General features: G+C 36.1%; 1 protein-coding gene across 1 annotated transcript in view; it reads left to right on the forward strand.

Moving 5' to 3' along the window:
- C2H1orf141 (chromosome 2 C1orf141 homolog) overlaps positions 1 to 19,431 on the forward strand; it is a 39,743-nt gene extending 20,312 nt beyond the window's left edge. Inside the window, exons 4-7 of the mRNA XM_060141925.1 lie at positions 5,114 to 5,185; positions 12,397 to 12,535; positions 17,069 to 17,255; positions 18,976 to 19,431. Of these exons, the coding sequence (XP_059997908.1) occupies positions 5,114 to 5,185; positions 12,397 to 12,535; positions 17,069 to 17,255; positions 18,976 to 19,431 (854 nt within the window). The remainder of the gene's footprint in view (positions 1 to 5,113; positions 5,186 to 12,396; positions 12,536 to 17,068; positions 17,256 to 18,975) is intronic.
- The last annotated feature ends 1,114 nt before the right edge of the window (positions 19,432 to 20,545 follow it).

The following is a 20,545-nucleotide window of genomic DNA, read 5'->3' on the forward strand; positions in this document are numbered from 1 at the left end:
ATCAAGAAATAGAGCATTGCCAACATCACCACTTGACCTTTCCCAAATCACCTCTCCCTTCCTTGTCCCTGGGAGTTACTACTGTCCTGATTTCTGTGGTAATCACTTCCTTACTTTTCTTTACATTTTTACCATCTATTATTTGCATCTTTAAAGAATATTGTTTAGTTTGCTTGCTTTTCACTGTGTATGAATGTAATCATGCTGTATGCATTCATTTTTTTTTTTTCTTAGCATTGTTTGTAAGATTCACTCATATTGTGCTGTGGAGGTGTAGTTGCTTCATTTTCATTGCTGTTAAGTATTCCATTGCATGAATATATCACACTTTGTACTACTCTTGAAATTTGGGGTTTTTAGTTTGTCAGTCATTGCAATGCTGAAATGAATATTTTTGTTTAGGCATCCTGCTGCATCTGTGTAAAAGTTTCTTGAGAGTGTATATCCAGCATTTACGTTACCGGGGATGCTTATCTTCAACTATAATAGATAATGTCAGCTTTCCAAAGTGTTTTTACCAATTTATGCTCCCATCAGATTTGTGAGGGTTCTTTTTGTTCTGCTTCCTAACACTTGGAATTGTCAGTTTTCCATTTTAGCAATCTACTGGATATATAATAGTATATCATTATGGTTTAATTTGCATTTCTATGATTACTAATAGGTTTGAGAACTTTTTCATAGACTATTGACAAATTGGATTTATACTTTTGGAAATCATCCAAGTTTTACCTTATTTTAAAATTAGTTTTTTATCCTTTTCTTGTTGATTTTTAAATATATTCTTTTTACTAGTTCTTTGTTGGTTTGGCGTGTTGTGAATATCTTCCCCTTTTCTATGGGTTTTCTTTTCACTCTCTTTATGGTGTCTTTTTGATGAACAAAAATTCTTCCACTTTAATAAGGTCAAATATACCAAATCTTTTCTTATTTGATAAGTACTTTTTGTACCATATCTAAGAAATCTTTTCCTACTCTGTGGTCATGAATATCTTTTTCTATTTATCTTGCAAAAGATTTTAGTTCTTCTTTTTACCTTTAGGTCTAAAGTCTACCTGGAATTACATTTTGAGTGAGGTAAGAGTCAAGTTTAGTTTTTGTTCATGTGAATACCCAGCTATCCCAGTGTGGTATTAAAAAGGCTATTCTTGGGCTTCCCTGGTGGTGCAGTGGTTGGGAGTCTGCCTGCTGATGCAGGGGACACGGGTTCGTGCCACGGTCCGTGAAGGTCCCCCATGCCGCGGAGCGGCTGGGCCCGTGAGCCATGGCTGCTGAGCTTGCGCGTCCAGAGCCTGTGCTCCGCAACGGGAGAGGCCACAACAGTGAGAGGGCCCGTGTACCAAAAAAAAAAAAAAAAAAAGGCTATTCTTTCCCTAATACTCTGGGCTCTTTGTTCTGGAGTTCTTATTATGTTTCATTACATTATTTATCCATTTCAATATCAATACCAAACAACATTAATTGCTGTAGCTTAAAATAACCCTTGATATCTGGTAGAGCACCTTGTTCTCTACCAGAGAACCTTGTTCTCTACCTTGATATCTTCCCACCTTGTTCTTCAAGAGTATCATGGTTATTTTCTGTTTTCCATTATGATTTCTTCTTCTGACACATTGGTTATTTGGAAGTTTATGTCTTAATTCAAAATATATTAGGCTTTTCTAATTATCTTTTGGTTATAAATTTTTAGCACAATTACATTGTAGTATGAGGATGTAATCCATAGGATTTCAGTCCTATGTAATTAGTTAACGCTTGTATTTTCACCCAGTATATGGTCGATTGTTGTAAATGTTCAGTATGTGCTTGAAAATAAAGTATATTCTGCAGCTGTTGGGTGCAGTGTTCTACATATGTCTTTTAGGTCAAATTTCTTCGTTGTTTTTCAACTCTTCTATATCCTTTTTTATTTTTCTGCTTACTTATTCTGTCAATTGCTGAGAAATTTCAGACTCATTTATTTTTTCCTTGTAGAATTATCAAATTTTGCTTTACAGATCTTTAATATAGTTTAGGCTGTGTTATTAATTGCATAAAATTTTAGAATTATTATATATTTCTAGTGAATTGAACCCTTTTTAATTACAAAGTGATTGTTTTATTATCCAGTATTACTGTAGTTACCCCAGCTTTCTTTTGGCTAACATTTACATGGTATATCTTTTTCCATCATCTTGTTGCCACATTTCTGTAATATTATGATCTCTTACATAAGAGTCTTATCTCTTGTAAACATCAAATTGTTAGATTTTTAAATCTACTCTGTAATCTTTGTCTTTGAAATGGAGCATTTAGTCCATTTATACTTAATGTAACTACTTATATCTTTGGATTTAAATCTGCCATCTTATTTTGTTCTTTCTCTCCTGTTGATTCTGTGTTTCTTCTTCTGTCCTCTTATGTCTTATTTAGGACTGACTTTTTAAAATTTAACCTTTTCCCCTTTACTAATTTGGTAGTCATGCATTCTGTTTCTATTCTTTAAATGATTACCCTAGAAATTACAATATTCATCCTTTCAAAATATATTGTTACCCTCCTTCTGGACAATAAAGGAATCCTAGAACATGTTAATTATTTTCCTGCCGTACTGAGTTTTATGTTATCACTAAAGTCCAAAGTCTTACCTAAATATCATCTAAATCAGCTATGGTGAGACTCAAGGTATGATTGATCCTGAGGCAAAATTCCTCTCCAGCTTGAACCTGTGGAATCAAACAAATTATGTGCTTCCAAAATACAGTTGGGACAGGAATAAGATAGACATTCTCATTCCAAAAGGGAGAAATAGGAAAGAAGAATGGAGTAATGGGTCCCAAGGAAGTTTAAAACCTACTAAGACAAACTTCATGAGATCTTGAGGCTCAAGGATAATCCTCTTTGGCTTGATGCTCTGCCTTCCTGACCCACTGGGGCAGAGGTCCTGCTCTCACAACTCTGCTGAGTGGGGGGGGTCACATCTCCCCCACTTCCCCACTGGGACTCTGCTAGGCCAGGATTTCATCCCCAGGACTATCTAGTGAGAGTGTTGGCCCAACCCCAAGGGCTCCATAGGCAGAAACTGAGGCAGTGACCTCTGATTTTGATACTGAGGCAGGCGTGATGATCTTTGAGTCACCTTCATGGTCATTCTTCCCTTGTCTTGAGGAATAGCATGTTTGCAGTGCATAGCTCTGTGGTCCTATCCTGTAAAACCCAAGAAGTCCGACAGCCTTCCTTCATTTTATCCTGTCTCTATCCCCTTCACTTCAAACTGGCAGTGTCTCTCCTGTGATGGCTGATTAGGTCCATGTTTCACACCCATACCAATCTCCTTATCTCCTTATCAAATAGTCAGTGCACCACAGCCTTAGTGTTCTCTTTTGAACGTGCTTTCTCAGTTATTGTAATATGAGAATTTTCTAAGTTCTGGTTCCATTTTGCTTAACAATTTTGTCTTCAATTCATTTCTCTCGTCTTGCATTTTTACTACAAGCAGTCAGGAGAAATCAAGCCTCTTCTTTAACACTTTGCTTAGAAATCTCAGCTAACTATCCAATTTCATCACTCACAAGTTCTACCTTCTACAACAAAACCAGAACACAAGCACAAGTCAGCCAAGTTCTTTGCCGCTTTATAACAAGGATCACCTTTGCTCCATTGTCCAATAGCATGTTCCCCATTTCTGTCTGAGACCTCATCAGAATGGCCTTTACCATCCGTATTTCTACCAACATTTCTGCATATGGTTATTCATGTATTCTCAGTGAAAATGAAAGCTTCCTCAATGCCTCTCCTCTTTCTTTCTGAGTTCTCACCAGAATTGCCTTTAAAATCTCTTCATGGCCATATTAGCTTTTTCTAGCATGCACCTCACAACTCTTTCGGCCTCTACCCACTACCCAGTTCTAAAGGTTCTTTTATATTTTTAGGTATTTGTTACAGCAGCACCCCACCTCTCAGTCCCAATTTCTCTCTTATTCAGGCTGCTATAACAAAGTACTATAAACTGGGTGGCTTAAACAACAAATATTTATTTCTCACAGTTCTGGAGGCTGGAAGCCTGAGATCAGTAGGATCAGGTTCTGTTGAGAGTCTTCTCCTTGGTTTGCAGACAGCCACCTTCTTACTTTATTCTCACATGGCGGAGAGAGCATTATTCTCATCATGGACATTCTACCCTTATCACCTCATCTAAACCTAATTATCTCCCCAAAGCCCAACTCCCAAAACCACCACATTGAAAATTAGAGCTTCAACATATGAATTGTGGGAGAGACACAAACATTCAATCCCTAGCAACTACCCTATCTAAATTATACCTCCCTCTCATGCTGTCCCTCACCAAAATCTGTCTATGTCTGTCACGGCATGCATCTCAATTTGTAATTGTTCACTCCTTTGTTTCTTTACTTAATTCTTTTCTGTACTATCCAATAAAATGTGTGCATCATTGGGCAGAAATCACAATTCCAGAGTCCAACACCAGGCACTGGCCTGGCACATTGCAGGTGATCAACAAATAACTGTTGATTGAAGGAATACCAGATGTAAGTTTGTTACATCTATTATCTCATTTAATCCTCACAGCATCCCTGTTACATAAGTACTATTATTTCCACTTAACAGATGGGGAAGCTAAAGCTCAGAGGGGTTAAACGATTTTCCTAAAGCTACATAACTCACAAACAGAAAAGTAGTTTTTGGTCCCAGGCTACCTACATCCAAAGTCTGCATGCTTGACCATACATTATACCTACTTAAAAAAAAAAATCCATTAAATGATAATACAAATTAGTAAAACTCATAATTGGAGATGGGGGATTCAGGTTGAGGGGAATCTTTCTCTTTTCAAAGGAATTAATGAGAAGATTTATTTGACTATCAAGTATGATTCTGTTTTATTTAGAAATCTTTTTTTCTAAGAAAATACAGCTTTATTGTACAATAGTAATTGAATGTTATATTCTGTTAATAGAAATTCTTTTTAAAAGCAAATTATTCTAGAATATATTTAGCTCTAACAAACTACATTTCTAAAAAGTTTACAAGTAGAGAAAATGGTTTGTTGAGTTAAATTAGAAGTAGTCTAACAGTATAGAAATATCATTTATGTTTGGATTTCTTTCTTTAGAGCCAGTAGAAGAATATCTAAAATCAAGATCTATTAGATCTTTTCATTATCTTAAGGATACAACTGAGGTAGGTTTAATTTGCATGCTTACAATTATTTAATAGAAATCCAGATTATCCCTAATAGTTTTATATATTTTTCTACAAATCCCAAATTCAAATGAATTTTAGGATTCAGAAGCATAAAATTTTAAAGTGATTTCATCTCTGATATTATGCAAAACTTTATATATGGCAATAATAGAGAAAATAATATGTTATCTGTTGGACAGGCAATACAGTGGAAATTATTTATTGAATGTTATCATAAAGTTATCAAAGTTAAGACAGGGCCTCACAGAAAATTATATGTGCATAATTTAAATATTTTATTTTAATTTAGAATATAAAAATATACATCCATTTGTTAATCTTTTGATGTGTAGCCAAGACCATTTTTTTTTCTTTTTGCGGTTCACGGGCCTCTCACTGTTGTGGCCTCTCCCGTTGCGGAGCACAGGCTCCGGACACGCACGCTCAGCGGCCACGGCTCACGGGCCCAGCCGCTCCGCGGCACGTGGGATCTTCCCGGACCATGGCACGAACCCGTTTACCCTGCATCGGCAGGCGGACTCTCAACCACTGCGGCACCAGGGAAGCCCCAAGACCATTTTGGTTATAGTTATTTAACTCACATAATTACAGTAACAATGATTATAACAGGTTTAGCACTAATACTATTGGAAACATTTTTAAAAATTTTATTTTATTGAAGTATAGTTGATTTACAATGTTGTGTTCATTTCTGCTGTATAGCAAAATGATTCAGTTATACATATATATACATTCTTTCATATTCTTTTGCATTATGGTTTATCACAGGATATTGAATATAGTTCTCAGTACTATGCAGTAAGACCTTGTTGTTTATCCATTCTACATATAATAGTTTGCATCTGCTAATCCTAAACTCCTAATCCATCCCTCCCCCACACCTCTCCCTCTTGGCAACCCCAAGTCTGTTCTCTATGTCTGTAGCACCAGAACTATTGACTCTTGCTAACAACCTGAGCAGAGGTACATGGGCATCCTGAAAAGTGACCAACCAGCCTTGACCATTGAGCATGCCTGGATATTATTCAGGAGGTTTTATCTAGGAGACTAGAGAGAGAAATTAATACAGAGAATCAGCAAAGGGAAGTCATTTAAGAGAGTCTCTTAGGTGTTAATTTACTTCTTCTTCTTATTATTATTATATTTATTTATTTATTAAACACAAAAGGCAATTTATTGGCTCATGTACATGAAATGTCCAGGGCTGTCTAGCTTCAGGCATAGCTGGATCCAGGGGCTGATATGATGCCATCATGGGTCAGTCTCCATCTCTCAACAATGGTTTCCTGCCTTGGTTTTCCACTCTGTGGCAAGATGGCAGCTGAAGTGCTAGACCTCCTTCCCCTCTTCTCAGCAGGCTCTTTCTTTCTTTCTTTTTTAACATCTTTATTGGAGTATAATTGTTTTACAGTGGTGTGTTAGTTTCTGGTTTAGAACAAAGTGAATCAGCTATACATATACATATATCCTCATACCTCCTCCCTCTTGCGGCTCCCTCCCACCCTCCCTATCCCACCCCTCTAGGTGATCACAAAGCACCAAGCTGATCTCCCTGTGCTATGTGGCCGCTTCCCACTAGCTATCTATTTTATATTTGGTAGTACTTGTAAGTCCATGACACTCTCTCACTTGATTTACTTATTATTAACCCTGTTTATTGCTAATCTGGAGAATGAAACATGAAGAAATACATACTTTGCACCATAATTAATAACATGTTATCATTTTATTGCAAATTTATACCTTTTATACTTTTTAAAAATATTGACAAAATACACTGTCTGGCTTATTAGTTTTATCCTCATCTACATGTTTTATATAGGTTTGTGTTTAATAAAAATCTCCCAAGAAATATAAATATATTGTAACTTCATCATAAGATTACTCATCATAATAAATTTACTAGCATCTTATATAAAACATTTTAATTTTTAAAAAACAAATTAAAATATACATATGCCTTTTTAAATTAAATAATACAGAAAGGCTAATAAGAACACAAAGCCCTTGCACCCGTTCTTCCTGTTCTAATTTCCTCTTTTCAGAAGCAACCATGTTTAACCTTTTGGGGTTTCAATTCCTCTTATGATTAACTCTATAATTCTAAAGAATGAGCTTCTACTGCTAATTTTTTATTTATCAACTTTAAGCATTATCTACTGCATAATCAAAAACAAAAATTTGAATTAGTTTATTTACACTACATCTCACTTCTCTCCCTCTTTCCTCTTCTGTATCTTTTTTTTTTTTTGGCTGTACGCGGGCTTCTCACTGTTGTGGCCTCTCCCATTGCGGAGCACAGGCTCCAGATGCACAGGCTCAGCGGCCATGGCTCACGGGCCCAGCCGCTCCGCGGCATGTGGGATCCTCCCGGACCGGGCCACAAACCCGTGTCCCCTGCATCGGCAGGCAGACTCTCAACCACTGTGCCACCAGGGAAGCCCCCTCTTCTGTATCTTTGATAGTTACTTTTCTGCTTTTTCTGTTTTAACATTGAAATAATATATCTAAATACTTTTTTCTTTCCTATCAACTTTAATCACTAACTCCTGATTCCTCTTTACTTAAGATGAAAGATCTTAACAGTTTTAGCCTTTCCTCCACATCTTCTTCCCTAGGTCAAGTATATCTTTATTTTTACACTTTTGAGGTCAATGATTATACTCACTTTGTAACTCTGATTAAACCTTTATGTTTTGTCTGTAGATTAATTCTAAAGCTAAAAATGCTTTAAACAGCATTTATATTATTACATTTTTGTAAATAATTGTTTATTGTAGAACAAAGTAGTGTGCTAGGACTATGTTTCTTCTCAAGGGGTGCAGTGTAAAAACAATAGGCTCTCTTTTCTTATTCTCCATCAGTTACTAAAAAAGAATGCCATATATTAATTTCCCTTATATTTAGATCTTGACTGTCTTGTGTACTTTTTCTGGAGTTCCTAGTTGCCTTTCTTTTTTCTTGTGGTGAATGATAATAATAGCAAACATCTATGTAGTACGTGAGTGTGCCAAGCACTGTTCAAATGCACATATATGCATATATATGCATTCTTCTTTTCCTGCCTTCTTTTGGATAATTTGAATATTTTTTAACATTTTAATTTATTGACTTTTAGCTGTACCTCTTTGTGTTTGGATTTTTTAGTGGTATCTTTAGGGATTAAAATATACATCATCAACTCTTCAAAGCCTACTTAGAGTAAAATTGTACTATTTCACATAAAGATTTAGAAGCCTTTAAATTGTATAAAACCATTTACTAACCCTGTCTTTCATAATATAGTTTTCATGTGTTACTATAAACCCCATAAGACAATATTATAATTTTTGCTTTCAACACTCCTATATGTTTTAAAGAAAGTAACAGAGTAAAAAAACAACCAAATACAACCAGATCTGATGCTCTTCAGTACTTCCTGAAGATATATTTCCATCTGGTATCATTTCCCTTTATCCTGAAGAACTCCCTCAAGTATATTTTGTAGTGCAGGTCTGCTGGCAACAAATTCTCTGTTTTCTTTTACCTGAAAGTGTCTTAAGGATATTCTGAAGGAAATTTTTGCTTGACACAAAACTTTGGCTGATAATTGTTTTTTCTTTCAGCATATTGATGATGTTCCAACATCTACTGGCCTTCACAGTTCTGACCGCCATAGTTTCTGATGAGAAATCAGGGGTATTTTGAATTGTTCCCCTGTGTGTATAACTTGTTTTTCTCTGGCTGCTTAAAGATGTTTTCCTCATACTTGGTTTTCAGCAGTTTGATTATGTGCTTAAGCATGGTGTTCTTCTTAATTATCCTGCTTAGGGTTCATTAAGCTTCTGGAATTTATAAATTTATGTCTTTCATCAAATTAAGATCATATTTCATCTCACCACTATTTATTTAAATATTTTTCTACCCCATTCTACCTTTCCTGTCCTTCTGGGATTCTTGTTACATATATATCAGACTTTTCTTTTTTGAGTTCAGCAAGTATTTATTGAGTTCCTACAGCAGCCAGCCTCCTGTCCAGAGACTTGTGGCCTGAGATCACAGGGTAGGTGAGCAGGCTCAGACTTTTCATTATTGTTTTCTCACAGGGACACATATGTCTCTGAATCCCTCTAAAAAACAAAAATTCTCCTCTCTTTTTTCATATTGGGTAACTTCTATTGGTCTGTATTAAAGTTCCCTGACTCTTTACTCTGATGTCTCCATTCTGTTTTAAAGTCAACCAGTGAGTTTTTTTACTTCAGGTATTATATATTTTCAGTTCTAGAATTTCCATTTTTTAAAATAGTTTCTATTTCTCTAAGATTTCCTTTTTTCTCATTCCCTGTGAACATATTTTACTTTTTTCATTGAGCATAATTATAATAGCTGCCATAAAAGCTGATAATTCCAACATCTGGGTCATTTCAAGGTTGGTTTTGATTGATAGCCTTCTCTGTTGAGACTAGGTTTCATTTTCCTGGTCTTTGTATGTTAAGTTGGATTTATCCTGGACACCACAACTGTTATAATGTGGAGACTCCAGAGTCTGTTATATTCCTACAAAGAGTAATGATGTTACTGTTTAGCAGTCAGCTAACTTGGTTGGGCTCAAAATATACTCTGTCTCTATAGAAGCAGCTCAAATTTCAGTTCAGTTGTTATATCCTTAGCTGCACTGCTTGCAGTTTTCCCTAAACATGCATCGTTCATGGGTCAGCAAGAGACTTGGACAGGGTTTATACATAAAAGATGGGGCTATCATCTTTGGCACTCTTCTTTCTATCATTCCCTTCTCATTTCCCAGAAGTTTTGGTCAGCCTGAACTTTTTCCTCTGGTTCTTCTGGCCAGAAAGAACTTAAGTTTTCTATCAGAGTTTTAGATGTCCTATACTTTGGCCTGCCTTCAAACTAAAAGCCATAAAAATAGAAACTTCACTCTACGCAAGTCAGTAATTCCAAGTTTCAATGCTTTTTCTTTGTCACCTGCTTTTGTTCATTCTCCAGGACCTTCAGGCAACTTGTGTGTGTGTGTATGTGTTTGTGTTTTCTAGAGTATTTTGTCTAGAGTTTATAGTTTTTATCTGAGAGAGAGTGGCTCTGATAGAGGCTTACTCAGCCATATTGAAAAAGAATTTTCCAGAGTTTTTACTACTTCCTTTATTTTTTCCTACTGCATTGCTCAATATTTCCTAAACATCTATAAATAATAGTGATGATAGGTGTCACTATTGTCATGCCACACACTAGTGTATTGTCATTAACCATGATATTAGTTATTGGTTTTATGTGGGTATAATTTTTTAAATTTTGCTAAGATATTCTTTATCATATTAAGAAAGTATTCTCTTTAGTTTTATTACAGTTCTTATCAATGATGGTTACTGAATTTATCAAATGTATTTTAAATATTACAGCTATTAAAATAATTACATTATTTTTCTCCTTTGATCTATTGGGACATAAATTATAATAACTTAGAACTATTAGGAGCTTTTAATTTCTTTTATTTTTTTTTGCGGTATGCAGGCCTCTCACTGTTGTGGCCTCTCCCGTTGCGGAGCACAGGCTCCGGACGCGCAGGCTCAGTGGCCGTGGCTCACGGGCCCAGCCACTCTGAGGCATGTGGGATCTTCCCGGACCGGGACACGAACCCGTGTCCCCTGCATCAGCAGGCAGACTCTCAACCACTGCTCCACCAGGGAAGCCCAGGAGCTTTTAATTTCTTGATAATTTTGTTTGGCCCTTACAAATTGTTCCATTAGTACAGTGTTGAGTAGTATTTTATTTTGAATTTATGAAATCACCTGAAGTCATATGTGAAATTAGCTTGTAGGCTTCTTCTGGTGCATTATCTTTTCAGACTTTGGTTTCAAGACTATGTCAGCTATGAAAAGAACTGAAAAGTCTTTGTTGTTATTTATTTTTTAATATAACTGATATTATATTGCATAAGAATTGTTTGTTGCATAAAAATTTGAAAGAACCTATGTATAAATCTATTTGGGCTGGGTTACTTTTTTAAAGGTAATTATTTGAAACTTCTTTACATTTCTTTTAAGAATTATTGGTATGCTCAAATTTTCTACTTCTTCTCAAGTCAATTTTGGCCATTTTTCTTTACATTAAAGTTTATGTTTGACTCTGAAGACATCGATAGTCTATCCCTCTCACAACCATCCTTCTTGACTATTGAAACTTACCCTTTATACGCTACAAATGATAAATGCTCCCCTGCCCCACCTGGCTTTGAATATGCTGTTGATTGTCTTATGAATACCCTGGACGTATGTTGTTGGCCTCTCCTGATATGTTCTTATCTCCAAATCCCAGCATTAAGTTCTTCCTCACTGATGAAATGTTTCCTGTCTATTCCAGCCCTCTCTTCTAAACTCCTCCCCATTTAAAGATTGTATTGATTGGTTTGGTTCTTAGTGATATTATCTTATTACATTATTTGCCAATGACTCATGTATGCTAATCATATATATTTAGAATGTGAATTCTTTATGGCCTGGATTTTTGTCATATTTAAAATTTTTATCTCATATTATCCAGAATGAAATATATTCTGTGCCTAGTGTGAAAAAAAATTGTAGGTACTAAACAAATATTTGTTTGGTTGGTTGATGGACAGTCACAAGTTACGCAGTTTATACTTACATATGCATGTTTATTTTGGGTATCTAAATAATTATATTTAAATAGAAATATACAGAGACAATCTGAGACACTAGGTAAAGCTGGATCACTTTTTTCCAGTTTCTCCCCCTTTACTCAGAACTATTCTGCTGTACCTGCTCTGTGTATGAGACAGTAAAGTTTCTGTTTAAACCAAGAGGGCTTTTTCTTGTCAGTACTTAAACTTTAGACTTTCTCTGCATTTGGAGAAATACATTTTATACGAAAATAATGGCTAAGTTTTAGAGGCAAAGAAAATAAAAATTAGTAAAAAGTGTGAGCATAGGCAAATTTTTAAATTTCTGTAGACTTGTTCCCTCATCTAAGAAGTGGTAATAACATCTATTTCATAGGGCTTTTTTTTTTTGAGGATTAAGTAATCATTATATTTGAAATTATTTAAAGATCTAGTCAGCTGTTAGTTATCATAATTAGCTATTCCAAATATGAATAATCAAGTATAAATTATTTACAATATAGACATGGAAAAAATAATTTCTAAGATAGTTTCCCCTTTTCTTTATGTTTAGGAAGAACATGCTAAGCCCTTCCATGAACTGTATTCACAGCATAGACAACAACAATGTAGAAGAACATTGGGTTCTACAATCTTTTCTCCTGTACCCAGCATTCAGTCTAATGCTTATAAGAATGAAAAAGACTCTATTTCCAGGTATACTCATTGTGTGTTTATATTGAAGTAACTGAAAATTAACTGCATCTAACTTTAAGATATAGGCATTAAGAAAATCTTTAGCCAAGGAATATCAGTATCTAATCATATTACCACATTATTTCACTACTTAATAACATCTGAAGACTCTATAGCAAAAATGGTAAAGCTTAGATTCCTTAGTATGGCATATAATATCTTTCCAGTCGTCTATTCTGTCCTTTGCTTATACTGAGTCTAATAACAGCAAACAGCCTGTTCCAACTACTGTGTGATTGACCCACTCTGTTCTTTATGCTCAGAACATACTTCTCCTGATAGATTCCTATTCATCTTGAATAGTTGGGACACTTTTAGCTGCAATTAAAAGAAAACTAACTCCATATGATTTAGACAAAAAAGATATTTATAATCTCAAATAACAAGAAGTCCATCAGTAAGGCAGCTCCAGGTTAATTCAGGGGTTTAATGATGCCATCAAATATCCAGCTTCTCCATCTTTCTTCAACTTGCCTCTACTGTCTCAGCAACTAGCTTGTCCTCCTAGCCTTGCTGTACAAGATGGTGACCACTATTGAAGATAACTGGTAACAGCACCCACTGAAAAGGAGAAAAGCTCTTTGACCCTTTTTTTCTTTTAAAGATTTATTTTATTATTTTTGGCTGCGTGGGGTCTTAGTTGGAACGCAGGATCTTCATTGAGGCATGTGGGATCTTTCGTTGCGGCATGCAGGCTCTTCCTTGTGGTGCGTGGACTTCTCTCTAGTTGTGGCGTGCGGGTTTTCTCTCTCTAGTTGTGGTGCACAGGCTCCAGGGCTCAAGGGCTCTGTAGTTTGCAACACATGGGCTCTAGTCGAGGTGTGCAAGCTCAGTAGCTGTGGCACACGGGCTTAGTTGCACTGTGGCATGTGGGATCTTAGTTCCCTGACGAGGGATGGAACCTGCGTCCCCTACATTGTGAGGCAGATTCTTTATCACTGGACCACCAGGGAAGTCCCTCTTTGACCCTTTTGTAAGAATGAGGAAAATACTCCCCAAAGCCCTCCAGCAGACCTCCCCTGGTGTCTCTTTGGCTAGAATAGCTTCATACACTCATATCTAAAAAACAGTAAATCATTATCAGCTTTTAACACAACCCACAGTATGAAATACTTTTATATCACAATGATTGATATCTATATCAATATCTATATGTATCTATCAATCTATCTGTCTGTGGAGCAGAAGATTCAGATTCATAGACCCCTAATTATTTGTCTTTCTGTTAGTTGAAATTGATTGCAGTATTTTAGTGTTTTGAACAATTGTTACTAAGGATCTATGTGATACACCCTATTCTATTCTACTTTTTAAAATGTTGGTCAGGAGATGCTAAATTGATTTATTGTCTAAATTGATGGGTTGTAGCTCACCCAATCTAATATATATCTAAGCACAGGCTTAGATTATTCCAGGTTCATTCCCTTGATTTAGGAAGGCGCTCAGCCTCCCTTGGAGGACAGGGTTGCTTGGAGAAAAATGAATAGGATCGGAGTTCTGTTAGCAAAAAAGGGGGAAAAAAGACTCTTAAGTAGGCAACCCTCTTTTTAACGCATTATCCTTTAAGTTCTACTCAGATGTCACATCTTCTCTGAAATGTTCCTTGATAGCAGTGGCGGGCTGTTCTACGTGTGCCCTTATATGTTTTGGCCCCTGACACCTGTCTCATCTCATCTTACTCCACTCTCCTCATCACTGCACTCCAGCAACACTGGCCTTCCAGTGAGCATTCCAAGCTGGTTTCATACTCAGACCTTTACACTTGCTATTCCCCCAGCTCTTCACCTGGCTGTCTCCTTCCCTTTCTCAGATTTCAACTCAAATATCCCCTTCTGAGAGAGGTCTCCCATAGCCACCTTAGATGAAGTATTATGTTTATATTTTTCTGTAATACTTACAAGTAGTTGAAATTATTTTATATATATGTTTTATTGGTTGGTTTGTCTTTTGACTATTTCCTCTCTCTAGAGCAGAGCTTCCTAACCAATAAACTGTGGTAATTTTGTGCTCAGAGAGGGTTATAGGTGTGCTGAAATGCTGATCCTTCAACCTTCAAAACTGTGGAGTTGGCCCCATGGTAGCCAGGCTACAAGTGTTCTCAAGTGTTTATCTCAGTGTACTGAACAAAGACTATTAACTAATATGTCTGTCATTATGTGGAAAAGGTTGGGAAACATTGCACTAGGATACAAACTACTTGAGGATAAGAAAAAAACTGAATTTATTGCCAACAGCATGTGTGTCTGGGAACATGTTTAAGAAAGTAGAGAAATGCTGGAGTGGCCAGCAGGCATATTTGGAAGAGTTCCGCCCTGGACACTTTATTCATGCCAGGTGGCAAAGTCTGTTTGGCATGTGCTAACTGACCTGTCTCCATACCAAGTGTTTAACCATTTGAGGCTTCCTACTGGCTAATAATGACTTTACATTTTAGAGAGATTTGCAGATTTGGGAACGCCTTTCTTCAACAAAAATCCCCCAAGACCAGTTTTATGTTAGCCAAACATTAGATCCTTGATCTCAGTCTTTTCCAGTTCTATCTTGTTCACTTAAGAAGTTTTTACTGGGCTTCCCTGGTGATGCAGTGGTTGAGAGTCCGCCTGCCGATGCAGGGGACACGGGTTCGTGTCCCGGTCTGGGAGGATCCCACATGCCACGGAACAACTAGGCCTGTGAGCCATGGCTGCTGAGCCTGTGCTCCACAACGGGAGAGGCCACAACAGTGAGAGGCCCGCGTACTGCAAAAAAAAAAGAGGAGAAGTTTTTACTGAATAGCTACTACAGATCAAGCACAATACCGAGTACTTTCCATGTTATTTTACATTGAAAAATATTTTATACAAAGTATTTTCTAAATGCCATAATATATATGTGTCTTTTGTGAAAATCTTTTATAATTTCAGCTCAAACTGAAAAAAAAAAACCTAGGGGATCATTTGATTTGGTTGGTCACTTAGAAGATTAAGTTAATAAAAGGTAATTTATTTAATTTTTTTATTTTATTTTGTTCGAAGATGTTTCTAAGAAGAAGAGTTTTGCCTTTTATTTTCTTGTAGACCAGAATGAATTTATTCTGTCTTATTATGGACATCTAGGCCCATACTACAATCCAATGACCGTTCTAAGACTGCTCAGCTAGTCACATTCACATTCAGACAAGGTCATACACATGTGACACAAGGTCACATTCAGACCTTGAGCACATGCTCTATCTGCTGCAAGTTCACAGTCAAATGGAGAGGAAGACAATGAAAAATGAATGGAGAGAATACAATTGCATTTTTATAGTAGATACAAATTTAATTACACTACAACATGGATGTGAAAAAAAAGTAGCTTTTTATTTTTATATAGTTCTGATACTTCTCATGAGATCCTCAAACCCTGTGTAATGAAAAAAATTCATATTAATCCATTGTGTTTTAAACTTTGTTTGGAGTAAAAATGCACAGCCTCTTTAGGCTTAACACAGTCTTTCTGTTTCTTTCTACCATGGTATCTTAGTATATGAGTGAGGGGCTCACTGGACTTTGTGACATTGAGGAAAAGGTACTTGGCCAGGGATCTGGGTCAGTGCCCTTGTACTGCTGACCTCATTCCTAGATGTTCTGTGGCTACTGACATTTGTGTTTCATGAACACACAGTCTATTCTCTCTGAACCTGGATAGGGTCCACTCTCAACTATCACTAGTATGGTAGACCTCATTTAGTTCTTGTCATGTCTTCATCTCTTCTTAGACTGTCTATTTATACCTCACCCAAGTCAAGCCTTTGCTATGGGTCACTGCACCCCTGCAATGACAAGCTTGTTGCAAGCCTAATCTCAGTGTCCATGTCACGTGTGGACCAAGGGAGATCTGGAATGAAAACTATATCCTCTCTCTGCCTAACCACACCATTTCATCCTGATAACAAAGCTAGGGTCACCCTGTGTTGGCAGGAAGCTGCCCTGCAAAGCACTTTCATCCCAGAATCTCAACAAAGGATGTGGCAAATATATCTCTCTTCCTTTGTTGTTCTCCTCAACCTACATAATATACTTCCTCTCCACTCAAAAACCAAAGAGGCACACATACTACGGTCTTGCTTCCACCCCTGCTTTTGCTGTTTTCCCCCACAAACCAAGCAGGAAAGGATGGTCTTGTCAGGTTGAAAGTATGGCAGAGGGTTTGAGGGAGATGTTAGCAGTAGTGATTTTTTTTTTAATTGGGGTATAGCTGTTTTACAATGTTGTGTTAGTTTCTACTGTACAGTGAAGTGGAGTTCCCTGTGCTATACAGCAGGTTCTAATTAGTTATCTATTTTATACATATTAGTGTATATATGTCAATCCCAATTCATCCCACCCACCCCATGCCCCGGCTTTCCCCCCTTTGTGTCCATATGTTTGTTCTATAGCAGTAATGACGTTGAGGAATGGGAAAGGCAGACAAGAACAGACAAGCTGAAATCAGCCTTATAAACATTTATGCTGAACTTGTGTTCATTTTCAGAATAAAATCTCCTCCAGAGATGAATGATTTTAGTACAAAAGACAATAAATCCATCAGAAAGGATCAATTAAATGAGTATTCAGTAAGAAAGAAAAGCTTGCCCCCCTTGTGCTTTGAGGATGAACTGAAAAAGTCAAATGCCAAGATAATCGACATTAGTCCAGCAAAGACAGCAACTTCTTACACGGTAATAAAAACATCTACTACTGTTCAGTAAAAATGTGTATTATTACTCCTTGTGGGAATGTCATACTCCAGTGCCCAGAATCTTTGATAAATTCTCCTTCCCTCTTGGCTTCATATTCTGAAGTGACAACAACACAAGTTCTTAGTGTTCTTTTTAGAACCTCCACCCCAAATCTGGGGATTCCTCTGCACCAGCTGAAAATTTTGTGTTTTTCTTTATAAAGAACGATTTATCAAATTTTCTTGATTATAAAAGAAATATAAAGATGGTATTTTTTTTAATGACTGGATTATGTTTCACTTTTCTATCAATCTATTTTAACTATTTCAACCAGAAAATACATTTATTAAAGGCCATCTGGTAGCTCAGAGTCTCTAGGATGCTGGAGAGACAATCTGGCTTGAAAGCTCTCCAATCAGGACTAACCCTGTTACAGCCCCAGGTTGCTCCACTGGGGCCCATGCTGTTGTCACAGATAAAAGTTTACAACTCTGACTCTGGGCAGGGGACACTGTTTCTAAGATCTTTGCCAGTGCTGCCCTTCCGCTAGATATATCTACCACCATCCTCACTAGAATAGTTTTCACAATGCCTACTTTTCAAAATGCTTGCTTTTTCTGAACTGAAGACTGTCTTAGGTGTGTCTGAGTGGCAGAGCCTAGGTCACACACCTACGCCCTGACCTCAAGCGAGGCTGATAAAGCGAGTTTTTGCCTCTACCTAAGTGTACTTTGACTCGGAAGGTGGAAAATTCCCTAAGGTATTGATTAGACAGACCAAAAATTTGACAGACCTCTACTCCTATCACTAAATAGGTAACATGGGCATCACCAGTGGATTGCAAAACTAGATCTTTTGTCATTTTTTCAGTGATCGTATGCATTAATATGCCTTTCACACTAAGGACACTAATATACAATGAGATGATCCTAATTTCTTACTTCATTAATTATATTTCTAAAAGAAAAGTAGCAATCATTGACTTAAAGTTTACAAACTAAATACTAGTTCTACTCATATTTGATGAGTTTCTGTGGAGTTAATCTTTCTTCCTTACAATGGAAATGTGGAAAAGAGTTCAGTGAGTAGCTCATACATACAGATTTTGCTACTACTGTGATAAAAGTAATCTATTTTTAAGTCAATCTATTACTTCGGCTATTTTATTCCACAGATATATATTGAGCACTTTTTATTGGGCTAAGTATTGTGCTAAATGTTGGGGTGTAGTAATGAATATAATTATTTTAAAGAAAATTTTCCACTGTCTGAACTTACTAGGATACTCAGACTGTAATTTTGGCTTATAATCAGTTATATTTCTTTTGATTTTTGACTCAATTCATTTTTTGGTATGCTGCTTATTTCTGGACATGGAAACCTAAGAAATGACAGAACAATGTTCCATCCCACCAACTATCATATTTCCCAGTGACAACACCAAACATAAAGACTTTATATCTCACTCTATTTCAAAAAGGGTTTTAGGACGCCAAAAGTTCAGATTTTACTCCTAACATCTGAACAGAGTGTCAAGAGAAAGAAGTGTGTCACATACAAGGACATCTTTTTTATATGTTTAAATACCATTATTGTTTATATTAAAAACTTCTATGTAGTCATTTCTAGAATACTTTACAATTTTAGTTTCATGTTTTAAAAATTATAGCCTTCTTGCCTCAATAGACTGATGACGAATACTCTCTTCTTTAATCCACAGGAAGAAAATTATACAAATCCCATAATTTTCCATGAGACTGGATATGTACAAATGTTACTTTTGACAAAAAACAGGCTTCCTCCCCATTCTATGGAAAATGGGAATGGTTACCCATATAAAAGATCAAATATTGTTTTAGAAAGAAATTGTGGAATGCTCAAATCTGTAGCTAGAGGTCAATTTACTACTCCTTCCAAACCCAAAAGAACTCTGCCTACAACACAGAAGAAAGCTATACAAGCAGTATCTTTTGAAGTAAGCCGTAGAGTTGTAGATGATAAACTAAGGAAGAAAACTAGCAAGCAGATATTTGAAAACGTATCTTGGAATAAACTTTATAACTTTTCACAGACTTTTTCCAGCCTAACAAAAAAATCTGTGGGTTTCCTTGATAAAACTGTTATTCAAGAAATGAGTGCTAAAACGGCAAATGTGAAAAAACGTTTTCTACAGTAAAAACAATGAGCAAATTGAGTGCCTCGCCTGTCAAATATTGCTCAAAGCCTTCAAAAAATATACTCAAAGTCCATAAAATAAATAATGTAACACCATTGGATGATTTATTAAACTTGTCAAGTAAAAATTAAGCACCTCATAAAATATTGTTTATACAGCAAAATTTGGGTAACAGGAAGCAAATAAAGTTCCAAGATCACAGAAGAAATCCTTGTCTAAATGGTAATGTTCTAGTGGATGGTAGAAGAAAACAAAGCATAGAAATTGGAATTACAAACCAACAGTGGTATACTATTTTTAGTAAATAAGAGGACAAAATTAGGAAATAATGATCAACAAGAGGAACTAGTTCAGGAATTTCTCCTATCTCAATTAGATCCCTCAATCATCAGCATTCCTACAGTAAAGTAGATTCAGGAGCAAGAATGGCACAGACTGACTCTGGAAATTTGCTGTCGGAAGCCAAATAACATCAATAACCTTGCTCCATAATTGGATATCAAACAAGACAAATATACCATTAACTTGATGCATGTGGAATTAATCGTCGTAGCAGCATTTTGGATAATCATTAGAAACTAGTATTACATTAGCAATTCATGCAATTAAAAGACTGTAAAATTTCAAATACCTTTTTGTTAGTAAACGTTGGAACTTCTTTACTATATAATGCCTTTACCAAGTATAACTTTGACTTTTTTCTGAATTGCTAAATAATTTAAAAGAATAATTTATCTTTAATAAGATAGTTTTGGCAGCAAATCCTTAAAGGATTAAAAGTTCTAAATATATTATTATATTGCTATTTTATCTACTCATTATCTTCTCGTGAACCCAAACACTATAAAGACGGAATTCACCTTAGAAACAAGTTGCATTTGAAGAGTTCATTGGCAATCCGCTAGTTTAAGGACTTTGAAAAAAAAAAATCTTAACTGTTAGTACTTGAGGAGAAGTAGGTTAATTAGAAGCATTTCAGTTAAAGGAAGGTTTTGGAGGTCTTTTGGAAACTTTCCAGGGTAAGGAGGTAAACTTGTTCAGGCTTCTCTGTTTCCACTGACCGGAGGTTTTCTTTATTGTGTGTCATCAGTGTTACTCTTGGACATCTTTTCAC

The sequence above is a fragment of the Lagenorhynchus albirostris genome, chromosome 2, assembly GCF_949774975.1.
Source record: "Lagenorhynchus albirostris chromosome 2, mLagAlb1.1, whole genome shotgun sequence".
Classification (NCBI taxonomy): domain Eukaryota; kingdom Metazoa; phylum Chordata; class Mammalia; order Artiodactyla; family Delphinidae; genus Lagenorhynchus; species Lagenorhynchus albirostris.